Source organism: Crinia signifera, chromosome 2 (assembly GCF_055691185.1).
Source record: "Crinia signifera chromosome 2, ASM5569118v1, whole genome shotgun sequence".
Taxonomy (NCBI): Eukaryota; Metazoa; Chordata; class Amphibia; order Anura; family Myobatrachidae; genus Crinia; species Crinia signifera.
In genome coordinates this window covers 255,037,398-255,051,024 of record NC_139218.1, presented here as the reverse complement: position 1 = coordinate 255,051,024, position 13,627 = coordinate 255,037,398, and the positions used below count along the sequence as shown (strand labels likewise).

At 44.0% G+C, this 13,627-nt stretch overlaps 1 protein-coding gene across 3 annotated transcripts in view; it reads right to left on the bottom strand.

Moving 5' to 3' along the window:
* CFAP47 (cilia and flagella associated protein 47) overlaps positions 1 to 13,627 on the bottom strand; it is a 474,937-nt gene that overhangs the window by 150,212 nt on the left and 311,098 nt on the right. For 2 of the 3 annotated variants that reach the window (XM_083174330.1, XM_083174331.1), the window contains exon 52: positions 4,391 to 4,488. In XM_083174330.1, the coding sequence (XP_083030456.1) occupies positions 4,391 to 4,488 (98 nt within the window). Of the gene's footprint in view, positions 1 to 727; positions 909 to 4,390; positions 4,489 to 13,627 lie in introns of all 3 variants that reach the window. The other variant, XR_014470467.1, reaches the window with a different exon arrangement.

The following is a 13,627-nucleotide window of genomic DNA, read 5'->3' as shown; positions in this document are numbered from 1 at the left end:
ATGTGTCCTGGAGGTTTGGAATAATCTCACAGTGAAAATTAGGTTGCTTTTCCCACTTTCACATACAAATACAAATCAGTGTAAGCTTGGGAGCAGGGCCTGTTCACCTATATATGGGCCAGATGTATCAAGCTTCAAAAAGCGATAAAATGGAGAGTGATAAACACCCAGCCAATAAGCTCCTCCCTGTCATTTTTCAAACCTAGCCTGTAACATGACAGGTATGAGTCGATTGCACGGCTGTTTATTACTCTCCATTTTATCACTTTTTGAAGCTTGATACATCTGGCCCTATACTGTATGTTATTACAAAGCCTTGTTTTCTTACTGTTTTATTTCCAATTGTAAAGAGACAATGGGGGAAATTTACTAAGATGCGTATTCTACTTCACATGTGATGTTGCTATGGGCAACCAATCAGATCCTGTCTACTATCTTCTAGGGTGCTAATTAAATAAGAAGTAGATTTTGATTGGTTGCCCATAGCAACATCACATGTGAAGTAGAATACACATCTTAGTAAATTTCCCCCAGTATATGCTGGTGCAATATATGTAACGGTTAATAAAAAAACATTGGCAAATTCAAAAGCACCATTAAAAGAACTGGAGTTTAGTTACTGTATATTTTATGTACACAATAAAAACAGCAAGATTCTAACATCAAAAAGTTATTAACATTGTAAAACAACTGCTCCCACCTTCCTAATTTTAATGCAAAATGTCACCTTTGCCAAAAGCTCCTCGGAATCAGGATGAAATATGACTGTAGTTACATATGCAAATCTGGGCAGAGTAAGTGGAGGACAAAATGCCACACTGTTATGAAATGTGATAGGTGTTAAGAGAAAATAATCAGTTGCAAGGAGAAGTCAATGTTCTCAGTTATTTAGACGCTGAGTGAAAAGTCTGATAAGACAAGAAATACAAGCAATAACATTAAACCCACTGGGAAATTTTAAGCCATATTTCCAAAAATACACAAAGTTAAGGAAGGTCAGCAGAGAAAAAATATAGACTGTTAAAGAGGTATAGTGCCAGTGCCTGGCAGGCAAAACGTCAGCAATGCAAGACCTTAAATTATAAGGACAGGGTAATGATTGTGAATATGTGATAACATTCCAGATCTGCATGGGTATTCAGCTGCGCTAATCTAGAGTTTAGAAAAAATATAGGAAAAAAAAACAGGGCTTTTGGAATAAATTTAGCTTGGTATCTCACACAGGATGCGTTTGGTATGATGGCAGTCGGAATACTGACTATGGAATCCCAATACTGGTTAGAAGAGAAGCACCAGAACTCTCACATAATGTTGATGCTGGAATCCAGAGTGGTTGGTTAGGGTTAGGCTGCGTGAGGGTGGGAAGGATTGGGTGTGAATTAGGTTTAGGCAGTATTTTAGAGGTTGTGGTTAGGCTGTGGGGGGGGGGGTTAATGTTAGACACTAAGGTGAGGTTAAGACTTGCAGGGAGAGGACTAGGAATATGCTATAATATAAAAACCTCTCATGATTATTATTATTATTTTATTTATAAGGCGCCACAAGTGTTTCACAGCGCCGTACAAAGGAGCAATACAGGGAAACAAAACTTGGCATAACATTGAATAAATAACAAAAAAAGAATACAAATAAAGAGCGCCACAGTTCAATACACATTACAGCTACAGTAAGTAGTGAGGACTCAATCAACATACAACTAGAGGCTTGAGGCCAATGATGGAGATGAGTATGCAGACGAAGATGGTTATTGAGTGTTTGAGTATAGGAGAGCTGTGAGTGAAATGTGAAGAGAAGTGGGCTTTGACAACAGGAGGGAAGAGGGCCCTGCTCGGAGGAGCTTACAATCTAGTCGTGATGGATAGTTGAGTTAACCAGGGCAAACCTTTCTGGGAAAGAAGGCGTGAGCAAAGCCATCCAGTATCTAGCTATGCAAATCTTTGCTAACATATATAGATTGCTAACGTATAGATGGAGCACAGATGTCACAGAGCATACAGACTTTGGGTCGACATGCATTACATACATTTGGAGGTCAATAGGTCAACAACTATTGGTTGGCATGCATTAGGTCTACCTGGACAATAGGTCAACACAAGAAAAAGATCAACATGGTTATGGTGAACACATAAAAAAAGTGACATGTACTACTACTGGCAAAAGTAAAGTGTAGCAATAGCGGAGCGAAGCACCTGACCTGAAGCATAGCGATCACAGAAAAACATGGGAGTGCACAAGTATACAAATCCCTGGACGATGAGGAGGAATATATATTTTTGTTTTTATAACACAGTATACTACCCATGGCAGATGCCAAAAACAGCAGAGTTTTACATTTAGGACAGTAAGTACTGTCCTCCCCTTAATTAAACCAGCATAACCGGAGTCCATTAAACACTGTAGGGTAGTGGTTTAAAACTCATGGCCCTCCAGCTGTTCTGGAACTACACGTCCCAGCATGCCAGCCCTACCACACATTTTATATAAGGGAAGGCTAAAACTGTGGCATAGCATGCTGGGACGTGTAGTTCCACAACAGCTGGAGGGCCATAAGTTTGACACCACTGCTATATGGGATACTTTCACATTTAAATACAAAGGTTTCAAAAGTATCTCATTTTAATTACAGGTTGAGAATCCCATATCCGAATATCCGTTATCCGAATTATTCCGAAAACCATACATTCCAGAAAGTGAACAATTATTTTTTTTGTGCTAAAAACTTACTGGGGACATCTGTGACAGCACTATTGAGGGAATGATATGTAACTGGCACTACTGAGGACATCTGTAACAGCACTACTGAGGGAATGATATGTAACTGGCACTACTGGGGACATCTGTAACAGCACTGCTGAGGGAATGATATGTAACTGGCACTACTGGGGACATCTGTAACAGCACTACTGAGGGAATGATATGTAACTGGCACTACTGAGGACATCTGTAACAGCACTACTGAGGGAATGATATGTAACTGGCACTACTGGGGACATCTGTAACAGCACTGCTGAGGGAATGATATGTAACTGGCACTACTGGGGACATCTGTAACAGCACTACTGAGGGAATGATATGTAACTGGCACTACTGAGGACATCTGTAACAGCACTACTGAGGGAATGATATGTAACTGGCACTACTGGGGACATCTGTAACAGCACTGCTGAGGGAATGATATGTAACTGGCACTACTGGGGACATCTGTAACAGCACTACTGAGGGAATGATATGTAACTGGCACTACTGGGGACATCTGTAACAGCACTACTGAGGGAATGATATGTAACTGGCACTACTGGGGACATCTGTAACAGCACTTCTAAAGGGAATGATATGAAACTGGCACTACTGGGGACATCTGTAACAGCACTACTGAGCACATGATATGTAACTGGCACTACTGGGGACATCTGTAACAGCACTACTGAGGGAATGATATGTAACTGGCACTACTGGGGACATCTGTAACAGCACTGCTGAGGACATGATATGTAATTGGCACTACTGGGGACATCTGTAACAGCACTGCTGAGAACATGATATGTAACTGGCACTACTGGGGACATCTGTAACAGCACTAATGAGGGAATGATATGTAACTGGCACTACTGGGGACATCTATAACAGCACTGCTGAGGACATGATATGTAACTGGCACTACCCGGGACATCTGTAACAGCACTACTGAGGGAATGATATGTAACTGGCACTACTGGGGACATCTGTAACAGCACTACTGAGCACATGATATGTAACTGGCACTACTGGGGACAGCTGTAACAGTACTACTGGGGACATGATATGTAACTGGCACTACTGGGGACATCTGTAACAGCACTACTGGGGAAATGATATGTAACTGGCACTACTGGGGACATGATATGTAACTGGCACTACTGGGGACATCTGTAACAGCACTACTGAGTACATGATATGTAACTGGCACTCCTGGGGACATCTGTAACAGCATTACTGAGGGAATGATATGTAACTGGCACTACTGGGGACATCTGTAACAGCAGTACTGAGGGAATGATCTGTAACAGCACTACTGAGTACATGATATGTAACTAGCACTACTGGGGACATCTGTAACAGCACTACTGAGGGAATGATATGTAACTGGCACTACTGGGGACATCTGTAACAGCACTACTGAGTACATGATATGTAACTGGCACTACTGGGGACATCTGTAACAGCACTACTGAGGGAATGATATGTAACTGGCACTACTGGGGACATCTGTAACAGCACTGCTGAGGACACAATATGTAACTGGCACTACTGGGGACATCTGTAACAGCACTGCTGAGTACATGATATGCAACTGGCACTATAAAACACTGTATGAAACCAATAGGTGTTTGTAGAAAAATGATTTACTCACTAAAACAGGACAAGATACATCTATGGTTCTCTCCGGTGGAGCAGCTTCACTCTTAATTTCCACTGAAAACCAAACTTTGAAAGGAGTTGATTTGCTGCCTAGATAAAACAAAATACAAGCACATATAAAACACATAATTAAATAGAAACAACCCAACATCACAACACAATAATAAGAGTAAATACCAATATTGCTTATCACTGGAATAACCAGCAGTATAACTACTGTAAGGCAGCCGTCTCTGTGGGCACTGACACCCGCTGGACGCACTGACATGCTGCTGCCCACTGGCTGAGCACTGGAGGCGAGTCAGTCGCAGCGCAGATGTGGCCATGGCAGAGACAACAAATCCCCCCACTGAATCAATTGACTGCACACAGAGCCGGCTATTGGCTACTGTGTACAGGATGGGCACGGATGGGCGTTCTAGGGTGGCCTGGGATGCATTGGAGCCAAGGGAAGCAGAAGTGTCTGCTGGTCTCTCTTCCTCTCTCCTGTTTCAGCTTCTCCGTTATGCCTGGGGGGGGGCGCCACAAACATTTGGCAGGGGGAGCAAAATTTTTAGTAATGCCCCTGGGAATAACAGAGGGCCAAGTACAGTCAACTTGATTCAGACCTGATTGCATGGCTGGGTGATTATGGATAGACTGTGCATTCGTAGGTCCCATAGTATGCATGCTCAAGGCCACCCTGCGATAAAAGCCTGCTACATTTTTATCGCTGGCCATTCGCAAGGAGATTGACAGGAAGCTGGGGGTGGTAACCAGACATTTCCTGGGAGTTTCAGGGAAAATGCAGGTGTGCCCAGGAGCAGGGCCGGACTGGCCATCTGGCACTTCTGGCAAATGCCAGAAGGGCCGATGGCCTTGTGGGCCAGTTTTCTGCTTACTGAGCACAGCGCAGTAATTACAGATTTACGTCATGACGCCGCAGCGTCATGACGTGACAGTATCTGAGCTTCACCAGCAGGGGGGGTAGCTGAGGGGCTGGCAGCGGGTGTAAGAAAATGAAACTAGGTCCCACGGAGGAGACAGAGAGAGCAGACGCTCTGCATCCAGGCTCTCATCTCTGCTGTCCTTCTGGTCTGCGCTGCACTACCTGTCACAGTGTGTATGACAGGCAGCAGCGCCGGAAGCCTTCCACACAGAGCTTATCTCTGTACCTCCCAAGATGTCCGCACAGGCTGGCAGTTCTCACTGCGTCCTCTGCCTGCTGCTGCTTGATGGATTTCTCTTCCTGCTTCTAAGCACGGAAGTTTTCACCCTGCTGCACTCAAATTACAAGCCCGGCCCTCCCCTTCTACGAGCTGCTGCTGCTGCTGCACATTCACAGGGAGCCAAGAAAGGGGACATCAGGAAGATTTAACCCTCTGCCATTCTGTTTTTTGACAGTAAGCTTCAAAAGTGTGTTTCATTTGTGTGTGTGTGTGTGTGGTTAATGGGCATAATGTATTATTCTGTAGTGGGCATTACAGTTTGTGCCACAGTGTGTAATGGACATTATGGTAGGTGCCATGATGTGTAGTGGGCATTATGATGTGTGCCACCATGTGTAATGGGTATAATGGTGTGTATTGCCTCCATAATGTGTAATGCCTCCTTTTTGTAATGCCACGCCTCCTTTCCATGAGACCAGGACCCTCTTTGCCGTGCAAGGTGGGCCTGTGTGCTCAAAATGCCAGGGCCTATTTCTAGTCCCAGTCCGGCCCTGCCCAGGAGTTTAAAAGAAGGGTGAGTAATGTCAGCTCTAGCCACAATCAACCTGTTTCTATTGCAGCCACCGAGCAAGTCCTGGACTTGCGAACTACAGTATGTGCACGGACTGCACGCACTGGAAAAAATTTTTGATGGTGAGCAGCTTATGAATGGATTTGCAGCTATTCACAGGCTAAGCAATCCACAGGCTTGCACGGAGCGGATCTCAATGTGGTGGGGCGGCGTATACCTGATCGATGGGCTCCGGAAATTCTAGCTATGCTATCTGGTCTGAATCAGGCCCAATATACTTACCCTTTCCCTGAGCAGTGCGGTCTTCATGGCTAAGGTGTGTCCCTTCGCTCGCTGCTGTGGGAGTCATTGGGCCAAACCTTTGCTGATCATTATTTTTCATAAGTTGTCATAAAATCATATGAAACTATGTTGTAGGCAGCACAGAAGTATATTGGTCAACTATATAACTCTGCAGCACCTAGTTTGATCGCAATTACTATTTGTATAGTTTCTACAATATGTTCTGCTTGATTTTGCATGCACATACTAGAACATGAATTGACATCTGCTTAAAATTAGTTTTCAGATGCATGTGTTTGTATGACAAACGCAATTACTATTTTGATATAAATATGGAACATATTGCTTTTTCTCTGCTTTATGGTTGAAATTAAGTAATAATGTCTTTCATAGAACACCTAATCATGCTTAGGTCCTTTACACTTAATGCCTTTATTATATTAAATCTTGGCAGGCAACCAGCTGTTACCATTTAGAGAAGTCCTGATAACTGTTTACAGTGGCAATTAGTCACATGTTAATGTTGCAGAGAAATTTTCCATGATTCACAATAAGTATAACCAAAGGTGGGTCCAGAACAAAATTACAGGGAGGGGGGGGGCACCATGATAGGGGAATGGATGATTTTTGTGCATGCTCCCAGAACAGTGGAATGACATGAAGAGGCAGTGGGTGACAGTGAAAAGGAGATGGGAATAGGCAGAGAGTGATGGGAGAGGGGGAGATATGAAAGGAGAGAGGAAGAGTGAGAGGGGAGAGGGAGGGAGGGAGGGAGAGTGAGGGGGTAAAAAGAGGTGAGAGATAGTGAGAGATGGAAATAAGAAGGGACAGAGGGAGATAGAGATGGAGAGAAGAGAGAGAAAGTGGGAGAGAGGAGAAGAAGAGAGAGAGGGGGTGATAGAGAGACAAAGAGAGAGGGAGAGAGAGAAATGGAGAACGGGAAAGAGGGGAAGACAGAGAGAGAGAGGAAGGTAGAGAGAGAAAAGTATAAGGAGAGAGAGGGATACATAGAGACAGAAACAGAGAGAGATGGAAGGCAAATTCCTTCTTAGAAGGACAAAGCCATGTGCACTGCAGGTGGGGTAATGTTACTTGTGCAGAGAGAGTTAGATTTGGGTGGGGTTTTACTTCAAATTGAGATCTATATTGCAGTGTAAAAATAAAGCAGTCAGTGTTTTCCCTGCACAGAAACAAAATAACTCATCCAAATCTAATTCTCTCTGCACATTTTACATCTTCCCCCCTGCAGTGCACATGGTTTTTGTCCATCTAAGAAGGAATTTGCCAGAAGGAGTGAACCAGAATAAACCCCACTGTTATAATCTAAAAGGGAATTATTGAGTCCCTTAACACTGTACAATTGCATTTTTAAAAATAAAAATGCTCTGGATTTTTAATCCAAATTGGGTACTTTCCTAGCACGGAGCCCCTGATTTTGATTGTATTACATCTTATACAATCGCATCGCATGCAATATAGCGGCATGCGATCCGATGTTTTATTGTACAAGCACCCTGTTGGGTGCTTTTAATGGTAAATGCACCCCCATTGGAAACGCCACCCCCACTATCAACACCAACCCAAAGCGTGGCGAGCGCAGCAAGCCCGCGTGGGGTGGCGGAATGCTTCCTCCGACCTTTTCATACCCCCACGATCCACGTCGGCGTGGAGTTTATTTTAGATAGCGTGGCGAGCGTAGCGAGCCCCGCAAGGGGACATGAATTACTTTACATGTATTGCGCGTCTGCTCGCCATGCTTCGGGCTCGTATTCTGCGTCCCCTAGCGGGGCACGCTGCTCTCACCACGCTTCAGGCTCGGTGGCTGGCATGCAATGATATGCGATATTTCATTGTACAAGCACTCCTGTTAATTTAGCATGAATATCGCATCGCACGCATTGCATACCACTAAGTATGCTATGCGATGGGCGCTTTGCTAGGAAACAAGTACCCCAAATTGTAAAGGTAAATCACATTTTTTAATCCAGTGGGTAAAAATAAATGAGACCTTTATTTAATTTAATTTTCTTGGCTTTTTATTTTTCATCTCTTAAAGCAGCAGCTGGAAAAGCTGATAACCGCAGGTAACAGAGAGCTCAGTGGTGTGTCATCACGGCAGGGAGCAGCTGGAAGAGCTGACAGCTGCAGGTAGCAGAGAGCTTAGCATCATGTCAGGGGCAGCTGGAAGAGCTGACAAACATGGGTAACAGAGAGTTCAGAGGCATGTCAGCTCAGCAGGGGGCAGCTGGAAGAGCTGATAAACGCAGATTAAAGAGAGCTCAGCAGTGTGTCAGCATGGTGGGGGGCAGCTGGAAGAGCTGATAACCGAAGGTAATATAGAGCTCAGCAGCATGTCAGAATGGTGGGGCAGATGGAAGAGCTGACAGCCACTATCAACAAATAGTTCAAAACCATTTCAGCATGGCAGTGGGGCAGCTGGAAAAGACAGAGACCAAAGTGACTGTCAGCTACTCCACTGTGCGCTGGCTCCTGCAGCACTGCCACTTGCCTCCTCTGACTCTGCCACAGTCGAGGAGGCAAGCATCAGTGCCATGGGTGATGGAGCCAAATCTCATTAAGAAAAGTTCTGCATGCAGCTCAAGAGCCATGAGTTGGCCACCCCTGACTTACTATGATGCATTTTCAGCAGGAATTGTGCAATGTTTTGATGCTTCTTCAACTCAGGAGTGTAGTGATGGATCCATGTTTCATCCTCAGTCACAAATTGATGACAAAAATCCTGCAGATTGTGCCTAAACATCTCCAGAAACTGCACTTAAACATCCTTTCACATGCATTTTTGATGGAGAGTCAGCAATGACAGCACTCATCATGCACACAGTTTTTTCAATTGCAGTTTTTCATGAAGAATGCTATGCTCATTCAGTTGAGTAGTGTGCGGCTTCCACAATCTCACACACCTTCACTCGGCGATCTTCCATAATATTACCATGGAGTTTTTGCACCATGTGCATCTCAGCTGGGTGTCCAGCGTGCGCTTTGTCTTCAGAGCAGGTTTGGCCACATTTTAATTTGTTTATCCAGAAATAGATGGTCTTCAAAACAGCAGCAGAGTCTAACTTTGCTTTGAGCTACACTGCTGTCCACTTCTATATCTATATATACTGTATATAAAACAGTGTTCTCTCACTGCACAGAATTATTTTTTTGTTAATTTCTGTGGCAACTGCTAAACCACTTTCATCAAAAGACTACTCTAATGGAACAATGCGTCACGTTTGGCTACAGTATTGACCACACTTATCAAATGACACTCGATTTTTCACGCACAATAGCAAAACATCACTAAACCATACCAACATAAGCAGTGCGTGCGGCTCTTATTCAGGATCAGAATGAGGACCTTAATTTTAGTTTAATTTATTTCTGTTAACCACTATTGAGGAAGTGTTTCAATGTAAGTGGATTAGCATCCTAATGCTGGGTACACACCAGGACGACTAGGGCCCGATCCCCTCAATCTAGATCCAATTCCGACCAATTGGATGTAGATTGTGTGGTGATTGGGCCCTCTTCTGTCCTGGTGTGGACCGATACCGATCCGATGCGCGGTCCCGCGGGTCGGTCGGTCGTTATTGAGATCCTACCTGCTGCAGGTAGGATCTGAATGACGACCATACAGCCGGGTGCGGGTCGCCATCGGATCGGACCCGCTCACGGTGCACATCGTGAGCGGGTCGTGCCCCCCCCCCCCGCGTCACCGTGAGCGGGTCGGACGAGACACTGACGACCCGCTCACGATGTGCATCGTGAGCGGGTCGTCGTGGTGTGTACCCTGCATTAGACATAATCATCACAAAATGTTAGAAATATGACTCAAACTATTTAACTAGGTAAGGATGGCAAACACATTTCAATTCACTGTTTCTACACTCAGGTACATTGCTTTGAGCCCAACTGGGAGAAAACATATTAAAGTACTATTGTTATAATTTGAATATCATTTTAGGGTACAATGTTATTTTTTTTTTTTTATAAAGAATTAAAAGTGTGAATTTAACAGCAGTTTATTTGTTCAAAATCACCATAATAATACCCCTATGAGACTAGTAATAACCCAGGTTAGTGCACATGAACACACAGAAACCCATGTTTTGGTGCAGTTCTACATAAACTCCTATAATAACCTGGCATTCCAACCTAGCAGAGTTGAACAAGGGTTTACATTGCAGTGTGTATGGGTAAGCCAGAACGCCAGCTCGGCACATGTCTGCAGTGATGTCACTAAACCAGAAATAAGCTGGGTTAGGCTGTCAGTTTGAAATGGGTTTCAGCTGGGTCACACTCAGGTTGGATCCATGGGAAATGGGTACACATATCAACAAACATGTAAAGTTGTATGTTATATATGTGCCCCTTACCTGGGGATCAGCAACTGCCACAGCAGTCCGGGACACAGGCTTGCAGTGCTGTACCGGTCTATTTTCAATCATAGGGGTTTATTCTAGTTCATTCTTTCTGACAAAATCCTTCTTAGATGGACAAAACCATGTGCACTGCAGGGGGGCAGATGGAACATGTGCAGAGATAAATAGATTTGGGTGAGTTATTTTGTTTCTGTGCAGGGAAAATACTGACTGCATGATTTTACACTTCAATATAGATCTCACTTTGAAGAAAAACCCCACCCAAATCTAATTCTCTCTGCACAGGTTACATCTGCCCCACCCGCAGTGCACATGGTTATGTCCATCTAAGAAGGATTTTGTCAGAAAGAATGGACTAGAATAACCCCCATAGTTATGAGTTAAGTGGCTAGTGCTTAATCACTCTCCACTTTATCTCTATCTCCATTATTGTAGAGGGGGGGACCAAATTATATTTTTGCACCTGGACCAAATACTCACACGTTCTGACATTGACTTCCAATGTGCTGCAAACTTTAGTAATTGAAAATGTAACATGGGCAACTTAGACTCTGATGTATGTATAGAGTGTGTGTGTGTGTGTGTGTGTGTGTATATATATATATATATATATATATATATATATATATATACACATATACAGTTTGAAATAAGGATGGCACTCAGGAGTCTGTCAAAACGTGCTGTATTAAACGTGCAAAAAGAGGACCAACGTTTCGGGGTGTGAATCCCTTTGGGTGCTATATATATATATATATATATATATATATATATATATATATATATATATATAAACCCTTGTTTACACATGCAGCAGATGGATATCCAATGCAGATGGAAGGACCAGCACATCCAATATATAATGCAAAAAACGAAAGTGTTTAATAAATCATGATACTCATCATCAGCTTGGGTAGACAGCAGCCTTATAAATCCACATCAAGTAAGTGGCAGCAGCACAATACAAGTCCACTCCATAACAGGTGTCCTGACGGACCGTTTCGGCGTGCAAACGCCTTTCTCAAAGGGTAACCAAATAATGACAAGAAAGCATGATCTTAAAAAGCAGTGGAATATACCACACTCACCAAACGCCGGGGCAGCCCATCTCATATTCCCGCCGCGCTCATGCTGTGTCCACGCCGTATCTCCCTGCCGCGCTTCCGTCCGACTGCCAGGAACCAAAGTTCCGGAAGTGGAACTAGAAGCGCTGGCCGGGTCCCCGGGGAACTCTACATACAGGAGCACCCGCCGGAAGTGAGTGCCGCTGCGTCACCGGTTGCTATGGTGACGTAGCGTCCCATACACAAAAAGGATCCAGTATAAATATATAAATGCAAAAGCTGGACACATCACCAGTGTCACCAATAGAAAAAAATACAAAAAAAGGGGGAGATTTATGTATACCCAGCAATGTGTTGAGGGGATAGCGATATATTTATATTACTGTCGCACATAAACCAAACTGGTGTGCAATTAAATCAGATAGATTAGGTACAATATCACCCACATTGCATAGGCTCACAAAAAAACCCTAGGCTGGATAACCTAAAGGGATGGGCAACATGAAAATAACACCACCGTATGGGAAACAGAAAAAGCACACAAAAATCAAAAAAATGTAGTGAAACATAAGCAATATCAAGAATAATCAAGCAATAGGTCATTGGTCAAAATCAGACCTTAGGGACCGGTCAGGTGCACCCAAGGAACAGCTTAAATAAAAATGGACATATTTATTTCCTCATTAAGCCCTTGAGGGGCCAGGGATTGAAGGTTATAAATCCATTGGCTCTCGCGCTGAAGTAGACGCTTGTTTCGATCTCCCCCTCGTCTCAATGGGGGTATATGATCAATGGGCATGAACTTGAATTGGTTCATCTTATGTCCACAGTAAGCAAAATGTCTGGCAACTGGGGGGGTAGTGTTGTCCACCTTCAGCAATGCCTTTTTGACTGACGATCGGTGGGTTGCTATCCTCTCTTTCAGGGATCGGACAGTCTTACCCACATAGATCTTTTGGCAAGGACAGATCACTATGTAGATCACGTATTTCGTGTCACAGTCCATGCGATGTTTGATGACAAACTTCTGACCTGTTTGTGCATGCTGCCAGCTGCTACCCGTAATGATGTGACAACAGTTTACGCATCCTGTACATTTAAAGGAGCCTTTCTTTGCACTTAGCCATGTGCTAGGCCTGTCGACTCTCGGACTAATGTCAGAGTAGACCACTTGCTGTCTAATACTCTGACTCCTCTTATAGCAAAACATCGGGGGTTTCTTGCACATATCCCCTATCAGAGGGTCCGTCTGAAGGATGTGCCAGTGTTGCATCATCACCGCCCTAAGTTTGCCAGACATGATAGAAAAGGTATTTGAGAACATCATTCTCTCCTCCTTGGTCCTATCCTTGGTTGCCATACTGAGAAGTTCCTCACGGTTGAGTGCAAGGCATCTTCTTTTAGCACTCTCTACTTCGTTAGCATCATAGCCTCTCTTAATGAAGCAATTGCCCATTTCCTTAAGTGTGCCATCAAGATCTTGTGGCCGAGATGTTATCCGTACTGCCCTTAGCAGTTGGGCATATGGTAAACCAGCTTTGAGGGGCTGGGGATGGAAACAAGCCGCTAAAAGTAAGCTGTTTCTATCCGTGGGTTTCTTAAAAAGTTTGGTTACAAACTGTCCATTGATTACTGACACAGAGACATCAAGAAAATCTATCGTGTCCACACTTGCTGTATGGGTGAACCTGATCGATCCAGGGAGCGAGTTAAGCTGCGCAACAAATCTCTCCAAGAGTTCCACTCCACCGGTCCAGACAAAAAATAAATCATCAA